Below are 26591 nucleotides of genomic sequence, written 5' to 3'. Positions count from 1 at the left end.
TGCATATTCTAATTGCTTTCCATGTCAAAATAGCCATTGCAGGAGGCTTAACTACCTAAATAGGTCTTCTTAGAGGGAAGGTATCAATTCCTGCTGCAGAAGTTGACTTTATTTTTTGAGAAATAATTGCATCAGTCATGGCCTACATATTTAATAAGTCACAGTGTTCTTTCCTGAGGAGCACATGGGTAAGCTCAGAGTCCTTCTCAACATAGTGCTTCCAAGGCAGCTAGTACTGGTCTATTAACATTGGCCTGAGAAATGAAACCTACTCATCTTCATCTTTCCCTGCTTAGATGCTGATTGTTTTCAGGGACCCAGTATCTGCAAGATAGAGTAGTTGCCACTAGATGGCACTAATGCTTTATTAAGGAAATCTTCAAGGTCCAGGTGGCTAATCCATTCCATTTAAGGTTTTACACACCTAAACACCCAGGTTCTTAACTGCTCACAGGACTGTTGTTATCTTCTCAGTCCAATTAGTAAAAAGTTATCTGCATGTCCGTGGACTTGATATTCAAAAACTAAAAATCTGAGGAAGAAATAAGGGTATATTTCTATCTTGCCTTGTTGCCAGAGGTCATTTTTGCTCTTGGTGTCTGGAGAATCATGTTTCCCTTTAGTGGTTACTTCCATGTCATTCCAGAAAGATGTCTTTCCTATTTCTCATTTCTTTATTCTCTTGACAAGTTATTTAATTTTTCTGAACCTTCCTTTTCTCATTCATAAAGAGGGGTTAAAAATGTATACCCTAAGAGGACTGCTGTAGAGATTAGAAGTGATTCACCTGAAACATTATATCATAAGTGGGTCTTTTAAAAGCATTTCAATGGCATAATTTTCAGATTTTTGCTGTTCAGGCACATTGTAAATACATATTTTTCATGTAAGAATGAGTTTAGCAACTACTTTTTCTTTTTTTTTTAAAATTAAACTGAAAAATTTCACTACTGACACCTCAATATTTTCTATTGTTAATCATATCTTCCTCCAACTTCAGGAGGAGAGGCCTACCATTCATATCTGTGATTGTAAAAAACCTTCATTTTGATCCCTCTCCCATAGAAGGGCTAAACCTTTCAGCTGTTTGCCCTCTGGAATCTGTTTAATGTTTGGTTAGCTCAATTCTTTGCAGTAGTATTTCAGTGGCTATGGTGCTACTGTTATTTTATATTCTAAGTTTTAATTTTGAAGTATCAAACCATTTCTTTCCCCTCTGTACTACCAGAGTGCTTTGCAGTAATCATTTTATTACTGGTTTACACGTCCATCTATCCACTGTTTAACTTTTTATGTTTTAAAAAATGTGCCTGTGAGTGCTAAGCACATAGTAGGCACTTAATAAATGTTTTTATTTACTCTGTGTTACAGTTTATTGAAGAAATACTATTCAATAGAAACGAAAGACAATTAATATATTATCTTGTGGCCTTTATGCTCCTCTGTTGTTAGAGCTGTTCATCAGTTTGAGATGTTATGCCTTAATTAGAACTGTAAGTACCCATGAATAAATTTAAATGATTGTAAATTTCAGAGATAATGTTTCCAATTCACATGCCTCAGTCTTCTTTTCTCTGTACCAACACTGTAATCAAGGTACAGGGTCTTATTTAAGCTAACAAATAATTATCCTTCATTACATAAGTAGTATGTAACTTGACCTTAAAAGCCTGCTTAACTTGACAAGATGGCAATGAATGTAGCCACCAGCTGTGCCTGTACTTTCACAATTTCTTGGTACTTGTGAATAGGAGCTGATTTTGGAAAAGACTGGAGGAGTCATTGCTTCATACTTCCCTCTCTTATCTGGAATACTTTGTGTTTTCAGTACACAGAACTGCATGGTGTCTCACAAATTATGATTCCTTTTGGGTTCAAAACGTTGTACATTTGAGATCTGTGCTTGTTCACAGACTACAAGCTATTTAAATATATTTATGGTTTTTGAAACGTGTATACATACCCCAGAGATATTGCGGATTCAGTTCCAAACAACTGCAATAAAGCAACTATTGCAATAAAGTGAGTCACATGATTTTTTTTTTTTTTGGTTTTCTAGTACATGTAAAAGTTATGATTACACTATACTGTCAAGTGTGCAATAGCATATGTCTAAAAATATATATACCTTAATTAAAAGTACCTTATTGCAAAAAAAAAAAAAAAAAAGCCAAGGATCATCTGAGCCTTCAGCAGTTCTCAATGTTTTTGCTGGTAGAGGGTCTTGCCTTGGTGTTGATGGCTTCCCATGAGTCAGGGTGGTGGTTGCTGAAGGTTGGGGTAACTGTGGCAATTCCTTAAAAAAAAGACAACAGTGAAGTATGCCACATAGATTGACTCTTCTTTTCAATAAAGATTTCTCTGTAGTATGAGATTCTGTTTGGTAGCATCTTACCCAGATTAGAACTTGTTTCAAAATTGGACTCAGTCTTCTCAAACTCTACCGCTGCTTTCTCACTAAGTTTATTAGATATTCTAAATTATTTGATATCATTTTAACAATATTCACAGCATCTTCACCAGCAGTAGATTCCATCTCAAGAAACCACTTTCTTTGTTGATTCGTAAGAAGCAACTCCTAATTCACTTAAGTTTTATTATGAGATTATAGCAGTTAAGTCACATCTTCAGATTCCACTTCTAAATCTAGTTTTCTTGTTATTTTTCCCCATCTGCAGTTACTTGTTCCACTGAAGTCTTGAAACCCCTCCAAGTCATCCATGAGGATTGGAATCACCTTTTAAAAACTCTTGTTCATGTTTCTATTCTGACCTCCCCCATAAATCTCTAATGTTCTTAATGACATCTAGAATAGTGAATCCTTACCAGAAGATTTTGAATTTACTTTGCCCAGATCTGTCAGAGAAATCACTATCATATGGCAGCTATAGCCTCTGAAATGTATTTCTTAAATAATAAAACTTGAAATTAGAAATGACTCCCCAGTTCATGGGCTGCAGAATGGATGTTATGTTAGCAGACATGAACACACCATTAATCTCTTTGTACATATCCATCAGAGCTCTTGGGTGATTAGGCGTATTGTCAGTGAACAATGATATTTTGAAAGGAATCTTTTTTTTTCCTGAGCAATAGTTTCCAAACATGGGCTTAAAATATTCTTTAAACCATATTGCAAACAGATAGGCTATCATCCAGGCTTTGTTATTCCATTTATAGGGCACAAGGGAAAGTAGATTTAGCATAATTCTTAAGGTCTCTAGGACTTTCAGAATGATTAAAGATTGGCTTCAGTTTAGTCACCAGCTGCATTATCCTGTAACAAGAGTACAGCCTGCCCTCTGAAGCTTTGAAACCAGGACTTGACTTCTCCTCCCTAGCTATGAAAGTCCTAGATGGCATCCTCCTTCAATAGAAGGCTGTTAAATCTACATTGAATATCTATTGTTTAGTGTAGCTACCTTCGACAGTTATCTTGGCTTGATCTGTGTAACTTACTGCAGCTTCTCCATCAGCACTTTCTGCTTCACTTTGCAATTTTATGTTATGGAGACGGCTTCTTAAACTCCATGAACCAACCTCTGCTATCTTCCAACTTTTGTTTGGCAGCTTCCTCACCTTTCTCAGCTTTTACACAATTGAAGAGAGTTAGGACTTTTCTCTGGATTAGGTTTTGGCTTAAGAGAATGTTGTGACTGGTTTGATTTTCTATTCAGACCACTCAAACTTTCTCTGTATCAGTAGTAAGACTGTTTTGCTTTCTTATCGTTCATAAGTTCACTGGAGTAGCACTTTTGAGTTCCTTCAATAACTTTTTTTTTTCTGCATTCACCACTGGGCTACCTGTTTAGTGCAAGAGGCCAAGCTTTTGGTCTAACTTGGCTTTAGATACACTTTCCTCACTAAGCTTAATCATTTCTAACTTTTGATTTAAATTAAGAGACTTATGACTCTTCTTTTCACTTGAACATTACAAGGCCATTGTAGCATTATTAACTAGGGAGGTCCAAGGAGAGGGAGAGAGACAAGGGACTGTTTATGGTATGGCCAGAACACATACAACATTTATCAGTAAGTTCACTGTCTTATATGGTTGTGGTTCATTTTGCTTCATAACAGTTACAATAGTAACATCAGAGATCACTGATCACATATCCCCATAATAGATATAATGAAAGAGTTGGAAATTTTGTAAAGATTATGAAAATATGTCACAGGAGACATGAAGTGAGCACATGCTGATAGACTTGCTCAATGCAAGGTTGCCACAAACCTTCAATTAGTTAAAATGCAGTACGTGTGAAGTGCAGTAAAATGAAGTGACATAAAATGAGGTATGCCTCTACTCCTCTAATGTACTCACTGCTAATCTCATCTTTGAACATTGCTAAAAACTAGACAAAAAGTTTGAACATTATAAGATATCAGTATATATGTGTAATTACTTGGAAATAGTACATATTTACAATAGTATAGGTAATAAAAATGGATTAAAATGGGGAAAAAAGCCCCACAAGATTTCACTGAATATTTATTTGGTGTTGGAGTGACTAAGAATTACTTAAGCAAGAGAAAACAATGGAAAGATCAATAAGAGAAAATAGTGTTAGATCTTAATTATATACAAATTTAAAAGCGTCAATGTATTGAAAATTAAGACCATTGGGTTAAAAAATTGGCTGATGAAGGCGTGATGTTTTTAATGTATGAAAAACTTTTCTCTTTAATCAATAATAAGGCACACTAAAAAGCAGTATTATTAACAAAAATATTAATTTTTAAAAGTATAGGATTTAGGCACACTGACTCACACCTGTAATTCCAGCACTTTGGGAGGCTAAGGAGGGAGAATTGCTTGAGGCCCTTTGTAGACCAGTCTGGGCAACACAGCAATACCCAGTCTCTACAAAAAGTACAAAATTAGTCAGGTGTGATGGTGTGTGCCTGTGGTCCCTCCTGAGTTGCCTCAGCTACAGTGGAGGCTGAGGTGGGAGGATTGCTTGAGCCCAAGGAGTTCAAGGTTAAAGTGAGCTATGATTGCACCACTGTACCCCATCCTGATGACCAAGTGAGACCTTTTCTCTTTTTAAAAATGTGTGTGTGTGTGTGTGTGTGTGTGTGTGTGTGTGTGTGTGTGTGTTGGATAGTCCTCTGAGGGCTTTTCATGTATTTTTAAAATTCTCATAATAATTCATTTAAGTAGATTCTATTATTACTCCATTTTACAGATGAGGAAACTGGGGCACAGAGAGGTTAAGAAATTTGCCCATGCTTGCACATCTTGTAAGTGGCTAGTGAGCTGTGTATCTTTGCTTACTGCGTGGCTGTCTTTCTGATCCCAAGCATGCACCTCTGATGTTCATTCTCTTAACCACTATCCTGTACTGCTTAAAATGGGTAAAGGGCAAAAAGCAGGTTTTACAAAGGAACAGTAAAATGACCCAAAAGCATGAACAATTTTTAGTTCACTAATAATACAAATTAAAGTAAAACCAATTTTTTTTAAACTAATAGAGCAATGAGAATAAGAAATTTTTGTGGAGTGGTGATAGAAATGCATTTCTTCCAGCATGGGTTGGAATGTGTGTCTCATTTAACAGGCTTAGCCCGAAGCCACTATTGGTGGAAGGCTTGTTGTGATTGAGGATCACAACGCTACTGGGTTAAAGCTGGAAGTTCTGCTGGTGGCAGTAGGGAATGTGTCATTGTCTTTGATCACTCTTCTGGAACTGTGTGGAGAAGATGCATTTTGTCCCATGGTCAAGTTTTGAACTTTTTGTGTACAGTTCAGTTCATTACTCTAAGCATAGTATGCAAGATTATCCTTTCTCAAAATAAGTAGGGTCTAGCCAGTGACAACCGCACGTGTGTATAACGGAAGCATGATTGAGGGTTTTAGTGGCTTTCTTTTTCAGAAATCTCTCAAGATATTGCCATCAGGGTTTCAGCTTTGACAATAAATGTTAAGTTATATGTAAGTTTTATTGTGATATGATGGAATTTGAGAGAAATTTCATAAAGATAATCTCAGTAGCCTCTACTCAAATGATTCTTAATGTTTAGTTTGGTGCAAGATGCAGGGAATATAGGTCTGATTCCTTTATTCAAACTCAGTAAATGGTTTGGGACAATTAATTTCCAATTGTTTCCCAGTAGAGCAGATTTACTTGTATATTAATGAGGCACAGGTGTTAGGCCCCTGGTGTCTGCATGCCTGGGAGGCATATTTCAGTTGTTTATCTACTCAGCCATAGGTACTGCAAGGTACTCAAGCTTGCCTTTAACAGTTTTTACAGTGAGGCTTTTTAATTTTTTGTTTTTTTTTTTAAATTTGCCTACACCTGTTAAAATTTTAAAACTGATAATGTAGAAAGAAGTTGCAATTTCAATAGTAAGCAGCACTAACAGTTAAAGTAGTCTTCTATTATACTTGACTGTCCAGCCTGACATTAAAGAGAAATTGGTTCATTTAAACAGGTATTTCACATCGGAAGCTAATATAATCAACATTACACTTCTTTGTTGCCTATTTTTGGAGCAGGTATGTTTTTATCATTGGCTAAAACAGTCATATATTTATATTATTCATCTTTTTCTTGTTTATGTACTGAAGTGTACTATCAGCATTTTAGAGGAAATGGAATAGCCTCCATAGACATTATGAATTTCAGTAGCTGGCGTAATTATAGCTATCTACATATTCATTAAATCTACGGAAGAACTGTGTCCAAAAAGACAGCCATGCGTTCAGAAACAGTACACAACTAAATATATATGTTTTAAAAGTTGCATTTTTTAGACCTACTTACAGTTAATTTCCCGTAGTACTTCTCTCCAAGCAGAGGAATTTTAACAAAAGGATTCTCATGCTTTGGTTTCTTTCATATAGGAAAGAATGGGAAGAACTATTTGTAAACAACAATTACTTGGCAACAATAAGGCAGAAGGGGATTAATGGGCAGCTGAGAAGCAGCAGGTTCCGCAGCATTTGCTGGAAGGTAAGAAGAAAATATTTATTTACAGTTTCTGGTTGCAATATATCAACACATTACCTGATGCCCTGGAAGATTAGCCATGCAGGGGATCACTGAATTTTCTAAGAGATTTCACTCCCATTATTTTGACTATCTATGTTTATCTTTCATAGGACATTTACTAATAAGGTTGTTGAACTACCTTAGTCCTGAGTAAGTGATAATGGTAAAAGAGTCATATAAAATAACTATCTTTTCAACTGTTTTGATGGTGCCAAATTCAGAGCAACACTTTTACACTCCCCAGAGTCTTTTGCAGAAATTCTTGAAGATTTTCAAGAAAAGGCAGTGGTGGGGGTTTAACTTTTAGGTTCCTATTATATCAAGTGCCATCATTTAGTTATCCTCCCTTTTTTCTTGATAAATGGCAGCAGGAAAATATTTTTCACATTTCATTTAGTAGAAACACAAAGTGAGGGGTGGCAAGAAGTGGAAGGAAATTGGATCACTCTCCTTTAGGAGGAAAAGGAGCACTGATTACCAAAACTAGTAATAATAATCTATAGTTAACTTTTTAATTGCATTGAAGTATTGTTTGTTTTTGTTTTCTAAATGAATTTATTTAGGTTTAGACTCATTTCTGGAATGAATTCTATCAAAAGTTTTTAGGGTTATCTGCATAAATTAAGCATACTGAGTCTGTGCAAGTAAAGACAAAAGAAACACATAATGTATTAGACAGTTTTAGGTTTAATAATTTAGATTTAGTAATTAAAATACACTTTTCTTCTTTTAGATGCAGGCATTAAAGGCAGGAGACCTGCTGCTAGAATATTTGTATACAAGTATTTGTGCCCCACCCCCATTCCCTGTTGTTTAACTTTTAGTATCTTTCATTTGTTAAAAATAAACCTAAATCCAAATTTATTTTAAGATTGTATTAAACTAAATTAAATCAAATTTGTCATTTTAAGAATGTTTGTTATTTTCATAAGCTGACTGCCAGCTTTAAATTACATTTTTTTTTCTGTAGAAGGAATGCTTTCATGCCTCAGGCTATGCCCTCAGTGAGACTGCTATTCACTATCTTTTACCTGCTTGTTTTAAAACAAAACCTTAAATGTAGCAATTACTAATCAGACTCTGTGCTTCCTAATAACCCCCTACCACTCCCATTAAGACTAGAATGTAAAATGTGAATTATATTTGAACCTCAATGAATTTTTCTTCCTTTTTAATGTAAGTCTGAAGGGGAGTTTGATTCTATTTTGTGGTATAGCCTTTGTTCACTTTTTGAATTTTCTGATTATATATTTCTTAAATATCTCCAAACAGAAATTGTTAGGATTGGAATGATGATATGAATATGAAATATCATGAATATTATTTCTTTCTATGTTCAGGTGATTCAGTTTGGCGTAGTTTCACATTTTATATCTTAAGATATTTACAAAAGTTTCTTCTGTTTTTCTTGACAGCTATTTCTTTGTGTTCTTCCTCAAGACAAAAGTCAATGGATAAGTAGAATTGAAGAATTAAGAGCATGGTATAGCAACATTAAAGAAATAGTAAGTAAATAGTACATTTAATTAATGTAATTGTTTTCTTATATACACTTTAAAGTCCAGTAGCCTCTGATCCTTGTGTGTGTTTTTTCACTTTCTTTACTAGCATATTACAAACCCAAGGAAGGTTGTTGGCCAGCAAGATTTGATGATCAATAATCCTCTTTCACAGGATGAAGGGGTAAAGTTCGTCTTTATTCATATCTTAACCTCTTTTGCTTCTAAGAATATGTTTATGTGACTGGTTGCCAATCACCATGAAAGCAGTATATTTCATGCCAGCTGTTTTCTTTATTCCACATACAGTACCACCTAAAACCTGGTAGAATGATTTTACATTATATATGTATTATATATTATATTATATGTTATTATATATATATATGCTGTGTTGTAGGAAATTTATGATCTATTTCTGTGGAATGGCAGTACAAAGAAATCTCAGGATTCTGTAAGAACTAAGGGTAAAATGTAAGAGCATAAAGATGAGAATAGAACTCTTATCAGGGTTGCAGTGGGGAATTGGGTAGCTAAGGAAGGCCTCCCTGCATGGTAAAAATAAAGAAGGGCTCACTTAGCAGGGCTAACTCACAGGAAGAAAGAAGTAACCATTTGTAGTGAGTCTATGCAGAAGCTTTTAAAAAATCAGAGTGAAGACAAGGAATAATTACTACTTTAAAGATATTATGTAACTGTGAAAGTGTGAGTGCTCTGATTTTTGCCTATTTACCTAAAAACACATTTTTTTCCCATTTAATACATAGCGTTAGCATTTCTCTTTCCTGATACATAAGTATTTGTAGACTCTTTGGTATAAGAACATAAAATATTAAGTAATTTTTTAAAATTTTCCCTGAAATTCACATTTTAAAATGTACATGAAAACCTATTGGATTATAAAACCAAGCTCTGTAGAAAACTTTACCCATCTTTCTTAGTGCATTGGGAATTCCAGTCAGGTTCAAGCTGGGGACAGTTGGCCCATGAGTCCTGCTGTAATCCAAGCACCTTTCTGTTGTTACAGGGGTAGTAGCAGTAGCATATGGCAGTGAAAAGTATTGTTCACTTTATATAGATAATAAAAGTTTTAAGAATGTACACTAGTTTCTCATTAACCACAGGGGATTGGTTCCATGCTCCTCATGGGCACCACAATCTGCAGATGATCAAGTTTCTTATATAAAATGGCATGGTATTTCCATATAACCTGTGTATATCCCCCTGTATACTTTAAACAATCTCTAGATTACTCATAATACCTAATAGATTGTAAATGCTAAAGTTGTTATACTGTGTTGTTTTTCTAATTTGTGGGGTTTTTTTATTATTGTATTGCTGTTTTTAGTTTTTTCCCAAAATTTTTGATCCACAGTTGGTTGATTTTTGTTGTGGGACCTGCAGATAAGGAGGGCTGACTTTATATGATAATATCAAACTGGAAAAATTGATGTTAGAATAAAGATGTGTTTCTGAGATTAAACTAGATTTTAATAAAAATTACCCCAGTCTCGGGTTTTCTATCTGCAATGTGAAACAATAACTCAGAGAAGAATAAATTTAACCATTTAAATTATTAAATTGAAATCATTAAAAGTAAAGCAAAGGTATGAGACTATATAATAGATTGTTTTCCTTATTTCAGAGTCTTTGGAACAAATTCTTCCAAGATAAAGAACTTCGATCAATGATTGAACAAGATGTCAAAAGAACGTACGTAGAACTATTTACATGTTACTTTCAATAATTCAAATTGTTGTTATCTCTTTCTAATTTTAACAAAACACAAAATCTGAGAGGCATCTTAATTGAATGCAGTATTCTACTTGTGTTAATAACAAACTTTTTTTTGACAAATTGTGATAATAAGGATTGTTTTCTCCTCTAACGACACAGATTTCTATGTTCCCTTTTTAAAAGTAAATTACATTTATAATATTGATAATCTTCAATAATATTTAATTAGTTTTATCAATTTCCAACAATTATTTGAAGTCATATGCACCTTTTTAAGGTTATATTGTATAGTCATAGTGTTATTGCCAGAAAAATTTATCCCTTGCTTTATGCCTTTGAATCCCTTTCTCACCAAGTTACTTGTTAAAACGTGTTAAATGACAACCATTATTCTTATCCTTACTTCTCTTCCTCTTGAAGCTATTCAGGTTTACAAACAATCTTTTCTCTCAGTCTACTCAGTATTTACTGTGTAAAAGGGTAATTTGTTACTTTGCATAGTATCCATAACTTTGATATATTCGACCTCATCTTTCTGAGTCGTAGGGTGAGGAGTAAATGGAATTTGTGTCAGAAGATCATAAGTAGAGTCTAGCTAACTGATGCTGTAATTGTAGGAAGATTACTTCAACATCTTTCCCTCTCGGTTTCCTCTTCTGTTAAATGAGAATAATAGTAACCATCTCTTACAATATTTGAGGATTAATATCTGTCAGAATAGTAGTAAATTAGATAGGTTTATACTTTAAACTATAAATCATTATATAAATGTTAGTAAACTTAATGCAGTCCTCAGGATCTAGGATTAGCCAGGTATGTGCAGAATCATGAGTATCTCTGGTGGCTTCCTCCAAGTCCTTCTGCAGCTTTGCCTGTGTGCTCCACTCCTAGTTCAATTCCTACTAAATCTATTATAATGTCAAGGCCTCTGACTCTCTGATACTCATTTCTTTGCATGTTGTAAATACTGAATAATGAGATGACATGAACTACTACTAAGTTTGTAGTACATATTTAACAAATACAATTTCTTACTTTAAAATGAAAATAATTCAGAAGAATCATAGGTTTAGAGTACAATGAAACCACAGGTAATTGGCAGTGGTAATAGGGTATGGGGTGGGAAGTTTGGGATCATTTTGGTTAGCTTGAGTTATCCAGTTAACTCAGGAGTAACCCAGTTAGGGAATCTACTCTCAGAGGTGTGGGTGATAGTGCTTGGTCTCCCTGGTATATAGGTGCAGAAAGTAGAGCACCATTGTATTAGCACACAGGAGTCGTGGCACTCAGTAAATATATGAATAAAACAAAAGAAGGAATTTTCTCAGTAATTTAAGTATATAGCTCATCAGTGGTAGTAAACAGGCCTTTTAAAAACAAAATGTGGAGTATATATTGTTAACCAAACTTTAAAGTTTGGTTAACAAAATCTCCTTTTTAAAATGCTAGGTAGTTGTATTTAAAAACTTGCCACCTTCAGATTGATCTGTCTAATGAGCAGGATTATAATTAACCTCTCTACAGTTACCAAATGGAAATGAAGGGGCCACAGCGCTGGTGCTGAGTCGCAGAGTCAGAGGCCATGGGGGCCAGATTGACTTAAAGAAATAGCAAACAAGAAAGGGGGAAAATAAAACTCTTAATAGCCACATCAAATAGGCAGTGATACTGGGAATTTGTTCATCATTTTAGTTACTTAGTTCAAACATTTCTGCTTTGTTATGTAAGAAAGTGCTAGTTCTTGAAAACTTCTATATTTTCTGTTTTTTTCTTACAAAAATGTGAGACATATACACAGATACATATATACATATATATGTATATTATACACATACATATGTGTATAAACATGTACACATACATACATATACACACACACATAGTGTTTTTCTTAAAGTGTATCTCTACTAGTGTATTTTAATTAAAATGGCAAACCAGTGACCCAAAGAAGGTAGCTAGGAGGCCCTATAGTTGATAGCATAGTAGGGAAATGTATTGGCATTATCTAGAAGGACAGAAGTATTAGGATAGATGTATATATGAAGGGGAATTTATTAAGGAGTACTGACTCACATGATCATGGTGAAGTCCCATAATAGGCCATCTGCAAGCTGACAAGGAAGCCAGTCCAAGTCCCAAAACCTTAAAAGTAGGGAAGCCGACAGTGCAGCCTTCAGTCTGTGGCTGAAGGCCCCAAGAGCTCCTGGCAAACGGCTGGTGTAAGTCCAAGAGTCCAAAAACTGAAGAACTTGGAGTCTGATGTTCAGGGGCAAGAAGCATCCACCACAGGAGAAAGATGAAGGCCAGAAGACTCAGCAAATCTGCTCTTTCCACCTTCTGCCTGCTTTATTCTAGCCACGCTGGCAGCTGATTAGATGGTGCCCATCCAGATTGAGGGTAGATATGCCTCTCTTGAGTCCACTGACTCAAATGTTAATCTCCTTTGGCAACACCCTCACAGACACACCCAGGAACAATACTTTCCATCCCTCAATCCAATCAAGTCGACACTCAATATTAATCATCACAGGAAGGTTCCATATCTTCTTCTCTTGAAGACTCTCCCATGGCTCTCTCCACATTTAGATTAAGTCTCCTTGTCATTTCTATATAAATTTTCTGGCAAATACTTAACTTGTGCGGTAAGGCGGTCAGTCTTATTTTAAGTCCACCAAATTATTTAATTGTAAAAGCTGAATAGTTTGTATAAATTTACATCTTTATAAGGTACTATATGATCTAAAATGTATGTTTTTCATTTCGGTCTGTGAGGAATTCCCTAATAAAATAGAAGTACAGCCCAGATAAGGTTATGAAGTGTTACTTGTTTACTAGCTTTGTAATAATAATTTTTTTAAATGTATATTTATGGAGCATCGCTATGTTCCATAATTGCCCTTTGCACTGTGGGGGACAGAGTGGAGTGGTGAATAACACAGATAGGGTTCTGCCATCACAGGTTGTATATTTTAGTGTGGTATAGGGGAGAGTGGTGAGACAACAAGCGTGTATAGATAAAGAGGATAATTACAGAGGGTGATAATTGCTCTGAAGAAATAAAGCAGAGTAACTGGATAGCTAGAAGGAGAGTAGCCAGTGGGAAGGCTACTTTAGGAATAGTGATTGGAGAAGACATCTTTGAAAAGATGACATTTGAGCTTAAAAAATTTAAAGGCCAGCCATATGAAGAACTAGGGCAAGAACTTGTAGACAGGGGGAGTAGCTAGGGCAAAGTTAGTTTCTCAGTGAAAACGAGCTCAGTGTTTAGAGGAGCAAAAAGAAGTCAGGCAGGCTAGAGCAAGTGCTTTAGAGAAGGAAATATGAGAGGAGAGCAGAGGCCAGACAAACAGTCTTGTAGACCACAGTAAAAAGTAAGGATTTATTCCAATTGCAATGGGAAGCTTTTGGAGGACATTGAGCAGTGGCATGATACGTAAAAAGATAATTATGGCTGCTGTGCAGTGGGGCAAAGGTAGTTGTAAGAATGGAAGCTGGAAAAGCAAGTAGGAGTCTATTGGAGTGTTTCAGGTTAAGTAATGTTATCTATTTATTAGACTAAAAATGTAGTAATAAAGACAGGAGTAGATAGGTTTGGGATATGTATTTTATGTTTCAAAATACAAATTAGGGGATCATTATATGTAGTTTTCTCATATTCATAAGTTTCTCTTCCATTTTTACTGCTCTGTTTCTGATCCTTTTTTCCTCCTGCCCACAGTCACTTTACTTGTTTAATTGTTTTCTTGGGATCTAGTGTTTTTCTACTTCTAGTCCATTCCATGTGTTACAGCCTAATCACTCTACTCAAAGCACATTTATAATCATTCTGTTTGCCTAATTCAAAACTTTATATGACTCCCTGTGGCCTGAAGAAGAATGGACTTACTCAGTTTCTCTAATACATACCCAGTTCCCTTTTAGACAAGTGCTTCTAGCATTATTCAATGAACAGGTTTTGTGCTTTCTATTTTCCATGTTTTGGAATCTTTCATGCTCTCCTCTGCTGGAATGCTGCTTCCCTCCTCTGCTTCCTGTGAGATTCCTGACCGCTCATCATTCAAGGCCTGAGTTCATCACCTGAGTTTATGAAACATTTTCCAGTCTTGGCAATTGGAAATCATTTGTGCCTAGTCTGTGTTCTGTAGAATTTTCTGAATAACTTTTTAATATTATTTAATTTTGTTTGGTCTTATATTTATTTAGGTCCATCTGCCAGTATATTCAATACATTTATATTAATCTCCTTAGTGTACCAGGCTGTAGAGATGCCAAGATAAATGTGACATGGACGCTTCAGAAGCTTACAGACAAAACAGGAAAAAAAAAGTTACAATGCAGGATTATTGGTCCCATTAACAGAAGCAGTATGTACAAGAGCTCTTGTGTTAGCCCAGGTCTTATCTTTCAAACCTAGTAGTAAAACTTTTGAGGGCATGGACCTAGTCTTGTTTTTGTCTCACTGCTCATCACCAAGTTGATGCTTAATAAATGATCATTGATTGTGAATCTTATCACTGGTGATCAGTGTTCAATTTTAGTAATTATCTCAAACATCTTTAAATTTTCAGAGACATAAGCATACTTTAAAAAAATACTGTTATCAACTTTCTAGTATGAGTTTAAACAAGATAATTTGATTTCATGAGCTGTGATTCTGCCATCATTTAATGTATTTGATCTGGATATGTCACTGTATTAAATATTATCTTCCCCTTCAGCCAATTTTAATATTCTTTTATGTCACTAACCCTTTTTTGTCTCAAAGAGTTTTGCATTCATTTCAATTAATTGCTCTTTATCTTAACCTAATGAGGTTGTTACTGTTCCCATTTTTATTGCTGAAAAAACTGATAATCAAAAGGTAAATCAAGGAATTTCCATTTACGGCATTGTAATTTAGAACTTGAATTGTCTATTCTGAACAAATTTTGCCATGTTTTCAAAAGCTGTAACATTAAATGAAATTCAGTATTATTTAAAATGGTGGAAATAATGAGTTCAGGATAAAATATCATTTCCATATTAGATGCCAAAGAAGTATGTTATTTGGTCTATCAAGGTCTATTCTAAAAATATATATGCAGCATCTATAACATCGTTTGCAGATTAACATATTTATAAGCTATTGCCAAATAGTCTCATCTTTTCTTCAAATGTGTTTTCCCTCTCTCTTGAATTAAATGATTAAATTTCTTTAACTGACTTTTATAATTGTAACTTTGACCATATTTTAAAGTTTATCTGATTGCCTATTGATATGCTGTTATCATCTTCAATATTTGATCTTTCGTATTTCTAGTTATCGTAGTTAACATTTTAGGTAGCTCATTCATAATTTAATCATTCTTTTTCTTACTTGTATCTCCATGGTGAGTTTTTAAAGATGCAGCTTTCTTAGGCCAGGTGTGGTGGCTCATGCCTTTAATCCCAGCACTCTAGGAGGCCAAGGCAGGAGGATCACTTGAGCCCAAGAGTTTGAGACCAGCCTGGGCAACATGGTAAAACCCTGTCTCCACAAAAAACACAGAAATTAGCCAGACATGGTGGCACACACCTGTAGTCCCATCTACTTGGCAGGCTTCAGTGGGGGGATCATTTGATCCCAGGAGCTTGAGACTTCAGTAAGCTGTGGTCATGCCAGTGCACTCCAGCCTGGGTTAAGGAGTGAGTTCCTGTCTCAAAAAAATGTAACTTTCTCATCTTATTGTTTCCTTTTGTTTATAGTGTATATGTATGCCATGCTTCAGATATAATCTGTTTAAGCAAATTTTGTCTTCTCAGTTTTTTAAATCTTACAATTTGATATTTTGCAAGCAAACTTTGTCTCCTCAATTAAACTTTATTTGATATTTTCTGGATTCGTTAATAATTGCTTGCAAGAAGAATGGAGCAGGTAGGGAAATAAAAAAAATTCTTTAAATTCTTTTTTAGAAATTATAGATATGTGCTGTACTGTTTGGTAGATACCAGGCACATGTGGCTATTTAAATATAAATTTAAATTAAATAAAATTAAAAATTTTAGTCATCACAGTAGCTACATTAGCCATACAGCTGATAATGGCTACTGTATTGGACAACTCTTATAGAGGATACTTCCATTCTTACAGAAAGTTCTTTGGGCAGCGCTGTATAGATAATTCACTGTTATGCTCACCTCAGCAGCACATATACTAAAATTGGAATGATATGTCATTATTGTTATATTTTTGTGTAATACATGATGTAAATGTCTATATTTTGTTTTTTATTCATGTTGAACTTTTAGATATGGCCTCTGTGAAACATTCACTTTTATTTTTTCTCTCCTTTAGAAAACGACATGAATTTTTACAGTAGATAAGTCTTACCTGAATTTTTGATCAAATGCATTTACTATGTTACACTGTAGTATGTGGATGGAAACTAGATTAATTTTGAATTTTTTTGCTATGTTAAGCATATTCAAAAGTGATTTTACTGAGTAATTTATTGATTTTTTTTTTTAATTTAAAGATTCTCTTTCTCAAAATACTGTTTGAAATCTCAAACAATATTTCCCTGTTTTGAAAAAGAAATACTCCCAGTAATTTGGTCCATTGATGTCACACTTTACAAAGTTAAGATGTCCTAAATGTCGGTATCTCCTACACAGTTTCCTCCAAGCCCATTTTTTATTTAAATAAAAAACAAATTCCTCTGGGAAGAAGGATTTTACAAGCAATTTCAGAGCAGAATTGATTTTGGTGTGTGTTAATGCCGACAATCTGCCCAGTGTTAAAATGTTAAAGAGAAAAAAAATACAAGCTGCCATATTCCTGTGATCACACCAAAATAGCAGCTTGTATTTATATTTTCAGTCTCCTCGAGGTGGACTGCAGGCACACATGAATGAGTGGATGTACTTGGTGTTGTGTTGTGATTTTATTTAATGCAGGCAAAGTACATGCTTGTGCATGCACGACCAGCCCTCACATATGCACTTGTTCACAGCCGAGAAAGTGAAAACTACAACACAAGCCGCTCTCTAAGAGTTGTCAGCAACCTGTGTGTGTGTTTCTTAAATATTAAAGAGGGGGGAAAACAGATTTTCAGGAATATGAGAAATAATTCTTCTGTCAAATGGCCTGTGGTCCTTCCTCATTTGACACTTAAGGTAAAAACAAAATAATTACTATTGCATATGTATATTTAGTATTTTCCTGTACTGCTCCTATACTGTTTTAAAGTATATTTTTCCCATTTCTGTTTCATTTAAGCATGCAAATTCTTAGCATACATTCTAATTTGTGAGATTTTTAAAAACTGAAAAAAATTTTTTTTCAGTATTTTAATGAAAATATAGGTCTATTTGCTACAGAACATATAGTTGCAGTGCTTTCATTAGCACCCTGGTGCTCCTTATCTTTGGAATTTAGGAGCAGCAGTACATAGGGGCAGCACAGTTATAGGGGTACCCTCTGAACTGCTGACCAATAGAATTTTTGCTTTTCAGATTTTCTTTGTTTTAAATGAGCCTAGAGTTTTAAGGACTATTTATAGTTGTAGATTTATATGATTATGAGAAGGTTAAAAAGTAAAGTTTGGTGAGCAGTAAAATAATATTCCCAGTGGGCATAGCCTGTTTGGTAGTGTAACACAGTCTTTTTAGAACATTTCAGCAGATTTAGAATTGAAGCAGCTTTGGTACTTCAGGGGTAATGCTTTGTATTTAATTTTTTTCTTAATTATTGAAAAACTTCAAAATAAAGTCTGTATTTCCATTTGTGACACACTGTCATCTGGCACTGAAAGTACATGTACAGTATATCTACCTACGTTTATATTTTTTCCTAATTTTTCACCATTATGGTAGGAACAGAAAGATGTTTTTGGAGGAGTGGAGGAGTGGGGTAAAGGGCTTGTTACGTGACTCAGGCACTGTAGAACTAGAAAGAACCTTAGATGAAAACCTCTACTTAGATGGTGACACGTCCCATCTCCTGAACTGCAGCCACACCTGCCTTCTCCCAACCTTGTATCCTGTCATCTCAAACCGCCCCCTCTTCTTTTTGTTTTTGCTTAATCTTCCCAACTGTATAGTGATTTCTTAACTCCACCTTCCTTGTTAACCTCTTGGAGATTTTTCTGCTGTCCTCTTGGGCTGAGTCCTACTCGTTGTCATCACAATAAATTACTACTTTCTTTTTTTTTCACTTTAAAAAATTCTCTATTCACCTCCTGTTTATGAACTATGAAAGCTATATGTCATTCTTTTCTTCATTGCAAAAAATAAATTAAAGAAAGCAGAACCTTGTTCAGGCTTTCCTTTTGCATTGCCTTTATATTCCTAGTCCCTGATTGTATCATCTTAATTTTCCTTAAAGGTTTGGTTGTTTGTAAGGCTTGTAGGTATATTTGTTCATGCAGCAAATACTACTTGAGAAATTACCGTGTGTCAGCCACTGTTTTAGAAGTTGAAGATTCAAATAAAGAAAAGACTACCTCTTCTGTTCTTTAATATATAATGCACATTTTATTGTAATTATCTTTTCAAAATTATCTGTAAGATGTCTGTTTTTTTCTCCTAGATTTTCTTGAGTTCATATGTTTTGTATCTTCATATTCTCCAGTACTTGGCACCCATTGTAAGCATTTGTGTCATTAATAGTCATCTAGTAAAATCCGTTTATTTTGCAAAGGTGAAAAGTTGAAGCTCAGAAAAACTATGACAAGAATAAGCAAATATAACTTGTTAATGGCCGAAATGGAAATGGTACCTGGGACTTCTGTTTTTCCACTGCTCTATAATTTATGTTAATCTTGTTTGCCTAGATTTAATGCTTCATCAGGAAACATTTATTAAGTACCTTCAGTGTGCAAGCACTTAGTGAAGCAAAACGGGACACAAACATAAATGAATCAGTATCTCAAATCTTATTCAAAAAGTGGTGGAGACTAAATAAGTAGATACTGTTTCTGCCCTCTGGGTTTATATATTGTAATGCAGTGTTTCTCAACCTTGGGAATATTAGCATTTTGGACCAATTCTTTGTTTTGAGAGGTTGTTTTGCACACTGTAGGATGTTTAGCAGATCCCTGATCTCTGCTTGCTAGAGCTGTGTGGCATGCTTTTAAAAATCTTTCTTTGTCAGATGGAGAGATTACAAAAATTTTCTCACATTCTGTAGGTTGCCTGTTCACTCTGTTGATAGTTTCTTTTGCTGTGTAGAAGCTCTTTTGTTTAATTAGATCCCATTTGTCAATTTTGGCTTTTGTTGCCATTGCTTTTAGTGTATTAGTCATGAAGTCTTTGTTCTTGCGTATGTCCAGACTGGTATTGCCTAGGTTTTCTTCTAGGGTTTTTATGGTTTCAGGTCTTATGTTTAAGTCTTTAACCCATCTTGAGTTAATTTTTGTATAAGGTGTAAGGAAGGGGTCCAGTTTCAGTTTTCTGCATATAGCTAGCCAGTTTCCCCAACACCATTTATTAAATAGGGAGTCCTTTCCACCTTGCTTGCTTTTGTCATGTTTGTCAAAGATCAGATGGTTGTAGATGTGTGGTGTTATTTCTCAGGCCTCTGTTTGGTTCCATTGTTCTATATATCTGTTTTGGTACCAGTACCATGCTGTTTTGGTACCAGTACCATGCTGTTTTGGTTACTATAGCCTTGTAGTATAGTTTGAAGTTAGGTAGCATGATGCCTCCAGCTTTGTTCTTTTTGCTTAGGATTGTCATGGCTATATGGGCTCTTTCTTGGTTCCATGTGAAATTTAAAATAGTTTTTTTAATTCTGTGAAGAAAGTCAATGATAGGTTGGTGGAAATAGCATTGAATCTATAAATCACTTTGGGCAGTATGGCCATTTTCATGATATTGATTCTATCCATGAGTATGGAATGTTTTTCTGTTTGTGTCCTCTCTTATTTCCTTGAGCCGTGGTTTATAGTTCTCCTTGAAAAAGTCCCTCACATCCCTTGTAAGTTGTACTCCCAGGTATTTGCAAAGAACTTAAACAAATTTACAAGAAAAAAACAACCCCATCAAAAACTAGGTGAAGGATATGAACAGACATTTCTCAAAGGAAGACATTTGTGTGGCCGACAAACATTTGGAAAAAAAAAAAAAAAAACCTCATCATCACTGGTCATTAGAGAAATGCAAATCAAAACCACAATGAAATACCATCTCACACCAGTTAGAATGGCGAGCATTAAAAAGTTAGGAAACAACAGATGCTGAAGAGGATGTGGAGAAACAAGAATGCTTTTGGTGGGAGTGTGAATTAGTTCAACCATTGTGGAAGACAGTGTGGCGATTCCTCAAGGATCTAGAACCAGAAATACCATTTGACCCAGCAATCCGTTAATGGGTACATACCCAAAGGATTATAAATCATTCTGCTATAAAGACACATGCACACGTATGTTTATTGCCGCACTGTTCACAATAGCAAAGACTTGGAACCAGCCCAAATGCCCATCAGTGATAGACTTGATAAAGAATATGTGGCACATATATACCATGGGATACTAGGCAGCCATAAAAAAGGAAGAGTTCATGTCCTTTGCAGGGACGTATATGAAGCTGGAAACCATCATTCTCAGCAAACTAACACAGGACTAGAAAACCAAACACCACATGTTCTCACTCATAAGTGGGAGTTGAACAATGAGAACACATGGACACAGGGAAGGGAACATCACACACTGGGGTCTGTTGCAGGGTGGGAGCCTAGGGGAGATATCGCGTTAGGAGAAACCTAATGTAGATGACGGGCTGAAGGGTGCAGCAAACCACCATGGCATGTATATACCTAATGTAACAAACCTCCTCATTCTCTACATGTTTCCCAGAACTTGAAAGTATAATTTTTAAAAAAGGGTCACATGACACAGCAAGTGGATCACGTAGAAAGAAGGTGTTAGCATAAGACTGGACGCTATTTTATGCACCAGTATTATAACCAGTAAGTATCATTGATCACTTAGTAAATTCAATTTTATGCCATCACTGAAAAAATTAAAAAAAATAAAAATTCTAAGGACCTTTTGTTTGTCTGAAGGGTTCTTTGTGGCATCATCTTAGAGCTTTCTAAGATCTCAATAAAGGCTTTTACAGTCGCACCTTTGATTTCATCTTTAGTTCGTGCCTTTCTGTCTTTTTCCTAGATTTGATCTTTACCCAGAAGCAGTATGTTAATGTTGGTATCATTTGCTGACTTGAGAAGCTGGGAATGAGAAAAAGCTTTATTTTTAAACCAAGCAAGTTCTAGCACCTTTATGTTTACCAGTTACTCCTTTTGTTTTTTTCTCTTCTTACATTCTACTATAAGTAACACAAATAAACCAGACAGTACCTTCAGTACTCTGCCTGGATATCTCCTTAGCTAGATCACTTAGTTTATTAGATTCATTTTCTATGTTTCATATAACTAGAGGCTATCATATTGCCAGACTTTCTGTCACTGCAAAATAAGGAACCCCTTTCCTCCATTTTTTTTTCTGTAATGTTTTCTTCACTTTCATTTAAGCCCTCACTGGCAGCCTCTTTGCAGATTGTCTTTTGCTAATAGTCTTTTTCCCATAGCCTTGATTTCTCACTCATGCTCTCCTGAAGGTCCTTCAGTCTTCTATCCAGTCCCATAGGCACTTCTACCACATATTTTAGGTTTCTGTTTTTTGGTTTTTTTGATACAGCACCCCTGTTTCAGATGTCAAAACCTCTATTATATTTTGCTACGTAATTAACCAAAATTAGTGGCTTAAAACCACAATCAATTATTATTTCATGGTTGCTGTGGATCAAGAGTTTGGGAGCAATGTAGCTGGGAGATTCTGGCTTAGGAGTGTTTCATGAGATTGCAGTCATGTGGTTACTGGAGCTGCAGACATTTGATGGCTTGACTATGGCTGGAGTATCCACTTTGGTTCCTCTCTGTGTGGATCTCTTTAAGGCGCTGCTTTAGGGTCCTCCTTCAGAAGATACTTTCCTCAGATCAAGAGATCCAAGAAAGAAAAAGAGCCATGTAGAAGCTATGTCGTTTTAATGCCATTACCTCAGAAGGGAAATGTGAGAATTAAAGAATTTGCAGTCATAGTTTTAAAAGCAGCACAATCCCAATGGAGTTTTCAAGGTCTTCCCCATGACCTTTTTCATTCTGTCCACTAGAAGGGGAAATGTGTAGGGAGGCCTGCCTGTGGGGAAGTTAGGGGAGTGTCTTTCGTGGTCACACATAATTTCCCCTCTCATTCCATTGGCTAGCAGTCAGGTCACATGACCACAGCTAACTGAAAAGGAAGCTGGGAAATTAAATCCAGCTATGTGACTGCAAAGAAGAGAAAACAGGTTTGGTTGAATAGGGAGAATGGAAATTACCAACCAAAATACGGAACACAGGAAGAAAAAGAATTGTGTCTTTCAGTATGTCTGTTTTTATTCCGTATCAAATTGTTTCTTGTTGTGGTCTTGGCTTGATTGTTCAGGTTTTCTTTAGTAAAACAATAAACCACAGTAAGGTATTATAGTTATTTTGGTGGTTAATAGTATTCTAGGGAGTTTTCGTCAGCTCATTTAAAAATTTTGGATGAGTGCTTGTTTTGATTTTCTGTTTTTGAAATATGGGCATAACAACAGTTATTGTTCCTTCAAGTCCTTCTGTGCTTCTTTGTCCTATCGCATGATTATAAACCCTCACCAAGGGCTTTCCTTTTTCCCCTGGGGCATCTTATTGAATACTTGCATCTTCAGTATTTCATCTGGGCCCAATGCTTTGTCTATTTTAATACTTCTAATTACCTAATTATGTACTATAATGTGGTGACAAAACCCTTTATCATCTTACTCTTTTCTTAACCCTTTTCTTGCTTAGGAAAGATTCTTTTTGTCTCTTTGTTGCCTGCATTACAGATAGCCCAGATATTTGCCTGCCTTCCCTTTATTGTCTGTATTATGACAGACCATTGCCCTGTTGAATGTCCTTCCAACTAACTTATCAGGCGCCTGGGTTCCTGGTTATTGGGGCTCCAAAGTTGGTGTTTAATTGTTCTCCATCCCTTACTTTTCAGTTCACTTCCACACACTGTAGTCATATGAGACCATATCCACATGGCAAATAGGATACTCTAGTTGTCATAAACTACTTTTGTTACAGAATTAGTAGCCATTCTATCATGTATAGATCTTTGTGTAATAAATGTCTGCAGTACGTATCCATTAGCCAAATGTAATAGAAATCAGTAAGATTTTAAAAAATTATGTGAATTGTATTTCAGGATAGCTAAAAATTGATGAAGGAATTTTTTTTCATTTTATCTATGTCTTAATAAAGGAAGAAAAAATATGATAGAATTATAATTTTACCATTTTATGACTTTTAATGAATTACCAGATTTAGGCAGTGATCATTAACAGATGGTAGAATCACCGAAAGTGGGATACATTAATGTTAGGTGCCTCCTGATGGAAGTACACAACACCAACTTATCACTGCATTGAAATCACCTCAAGCTTAAAACAACAGAATTTATTTTGTTGTTGAATCTACAACTTGAGCAGGGCTCAGTAGGATGGCGTATCTCTATTCCACATGATGTTGGCTGCGGTAGCTTGAAGTCCAGGGTCTGGCATCATCTGAAGATTTGCTCACTCACCCATCTGGTTGTTGAAGCTGGTTCTCAGGTGAGACCTCCTCTCGAGCTGTGGTGGGAACACCTGAGATGGCCTTTTCATATGGCTGCTTGGCTTCCTCACAGCATGGTGGCCTGGTTCTGAGAATGTGTCCAGAGAGAGCCAGACAGAAGCTGTGTTCCAGCACCACTTTTGACACATTTATTTTGTGAGAAAACTGGTCACTAAGGCCAGCACATACTCAAAGGGAAGAGAGTCGGACTCTTTCATCTTTCTATGGGAGGAGTATCAAAGAATTTGCAAACATGTTCTCAAATTATATCATCTATAGATGAGACAGAAGAATCTTGTCGAAAACTTGAACCTGAATCTGATAAAGTCTCTAGGTCTAAGTGCCAGTTTGTAGGAAATACAGGGGACAGGGGAAAGGGGAATTGTTAAATAAGACAATGGAGGCACAATACATAAAATTCCGAATGTGGGAAGCTTCTACAGGATAAAAAATCTGGTTTCTTTAACAAATACATTGCAAGATAAAAAAGAGAAGAAGGACAAGTCTGTAGATTAAAGGAATCTTAAGAGATATATCAACAAATTGCAGTGTACTAACATATTTCTTGGCTCTTAACAAAGTGTTAAGAATTTTTGGACAGTCACAGAAATTTGAACATTTAGTGGATATTTGATTGATTATTTTTATTATTAGTAATGTTACAATGGCACTATGGGATTTTTTTTGCTTTTTTTGTTTGTTTGTTTGTTTTGTTCTTTGAGACAGGGTCTTGTTCTCTTGCCTAGGCCAAAGTGCAGTGGTGCAAACATGGCCCACTGCAGCCTCTAACCTCTGAGGCTCAAGCAATCCTCTCACCTCAGCCTCCCAAGTAGCTGGGACTACAGGTGTGTGCCAACATACCCAGCTAATTTATTTTTACTTTTTTTTTTTTTTTAAGGCAGGGTCTCACTGTGTTGCCCAGGCTGTTCTCAAACTCCTGGGCTCAAGTGATCCTCCCGCCTTGGCCTTTCAAAGTGCTGGGATTATAGGTGTAAGCCCCTTCACCTGGCCTATGGTTATGTTTTTAAAGAGTGCTTGTCTTTTAGAAATACACATTGCAGTATTTATAGATATAATGATGTCTGGGATTAGATTCAAAATAATGCAATATTGGGGAGGAATATATGTAAAACAAATGATAAGTCATGAAACTAGCTGATGGGTAGATTGGGGTTCAGTTTACTGTTGTCTTTTCTTTATAAATGTTTGAATTTTCCATAATGAAAGATTTTTAAAACTTATAATGAAACCTATGTTGCCTACCAATTTTGGTTTATTTCAAGGTAGAAAACAAACTTACACACCCAATGTTTGTGATGGCTCTTATTATTACTGTGTACTGTGTAAAATTTGTTTAAATACAGTTTCTTTACACATCTGAGAGAGAAACTTAAATACTGATCAGTTGAGTCTAAACTGAAATATGACTTTTACCCTAAAGTAAAGATTTAAGACTATTTTAGTCTAAATTCCATTATGGACTACTTAATCTTTGCTGTTCATCTCTATTTTTAGAGTTTTACCCTCACCTGTTTTACATCTCAATTTTTATTTTATGGACAAATGTAGAAAGAAAGACTTTCTGTTAATAATAAAATTTGTTTCCAGTTCCTACTTAGTGTGGGTTTTTTTTTTTCCTTTCTGTTTTATTTTCTACCAGATATTTTGGTTTGAATAAATTATGAACCTCTACAGTTTTAATTCTAAATTTCTCTCTTATTTCCATGAAACTGTAGAGTCATTGTTGATTTTTCAAAACCTGAATGATTGTTGCATCTAGTGTTGTTAGTATTCTGTGCTTTTAATTATGTTTCAAAAACAGATTTGCCTTTCCAATGATACTTGGGTTACAATGATGTTCAAATTACGTTACCTAGCCTGAATCCATACCATCTAGCATGGGGTAAATAAAACCTAGAAGTTTAATGAGTGGTAGGGAAGCTATTTTGAAACTTACAACATATCATCAAAAACAGATTATTACTATTCCTAGATACACTGTCACTGTACTTTTCTCTCATATTTCTTATACCTATAAATGTAACATCTTCTGGATTGAATCCTGATACTGTGACCATCAAGTATTTTTTGTAGGAAATATGTTATTATCTAGGTATGTTCATCAACCTTCAGAGCTAGGTTCTTATGTGTAACTCTAAAGTCATGGAGTTTTACCTAAATGCATTTCTCAGATTAATTTATAACCGATTAGGGAAGCAATTGGAAAGTGCTGCTGTTCTGTTAACTACCCAGATACATTGGCAGAGGTATTATTCCTCTGTGCTTCTGTTTACTTGCCTGTTAATCTCTGAGTTGGACTGGATAATTTCTAAAGACTCAGCACAAAACTCTGATTTTCAGTTCTTTTTCCAACTTTTGAAATAGTTTTGAAAACTTTACTTCTTTTTCAGAACTTTTCTGTATCTTTCTACCTTACTTATTTGATGCAATGGATTCTTCATCATTTAATGAACAAATTATAGTTTTCTAACAAAGAGAGTGCCATGAAACTTCACAAATTAGCACTTCAGCATTGTAGAGCAGAATCATAGTTGGTGTGCTGTTGCATAGATATGCTATGTCTACATAATACACATTTTCAATTGATTTGATGTTTGCTAAAAGTAGGCGATTTAAATTACTACTTGCAATTGAATTCTTGTAGATCTGTAGTTTTTAATCTTGAAAGTGGTTAGTATGCATTTAAATGAAACCAGG

At 35.3% G+C, this 26591-nt stretch overlaps 1 protein-coding gene across 3 annotated transcripts in view; it reads left to right on the top strand.

Annotated features, from left to right (window-relative positions):
• Positions 1-26591, top strand: part of TBC1D5 (TBC1 domain family member 5) — a 564034-nt gene that overhangs the window by 298154 nt on the left and 239289 nt on the right. For all 3 annotated transcript variants that reach the window (XM_025377827.1, XM_025377829.1, XM_025377828.1), the window contains 4 exons: positions 6851-6959; positions 8414-8503; positions 8607-8681; positions 10143-10210. In XM_025377827.1, coding sequence (XP_025233612.1) covers positions 6851-6959; positions 8414-8503; positions 8607-8681; positions 10143-10210 — 342 coding nt within the window. The remainder of the gene's footprint in view (positions 1-6850; positions 6960-8413; positions 8504-8606; positions 8682-10142; positions 10211-26591) is intronic.

This window comes from Theropithecus gelada, chromosome 2 (genome assembly GCF_003255815.1).
Source record: "Theropithecus gelada isolate Dixy chromosome 2, Tgel_1.0, whole genome shotgun sequence".
Taxonomy (NCBI): Eukaryota; Metazoa; Chordata; class Mammalia; order Primates; family Cercopithecidae; genus Theropithecus; species Theropithecus gelada.
This window is presented reverse-complemented; position numbering and strand designations above follow the sequence as displayed.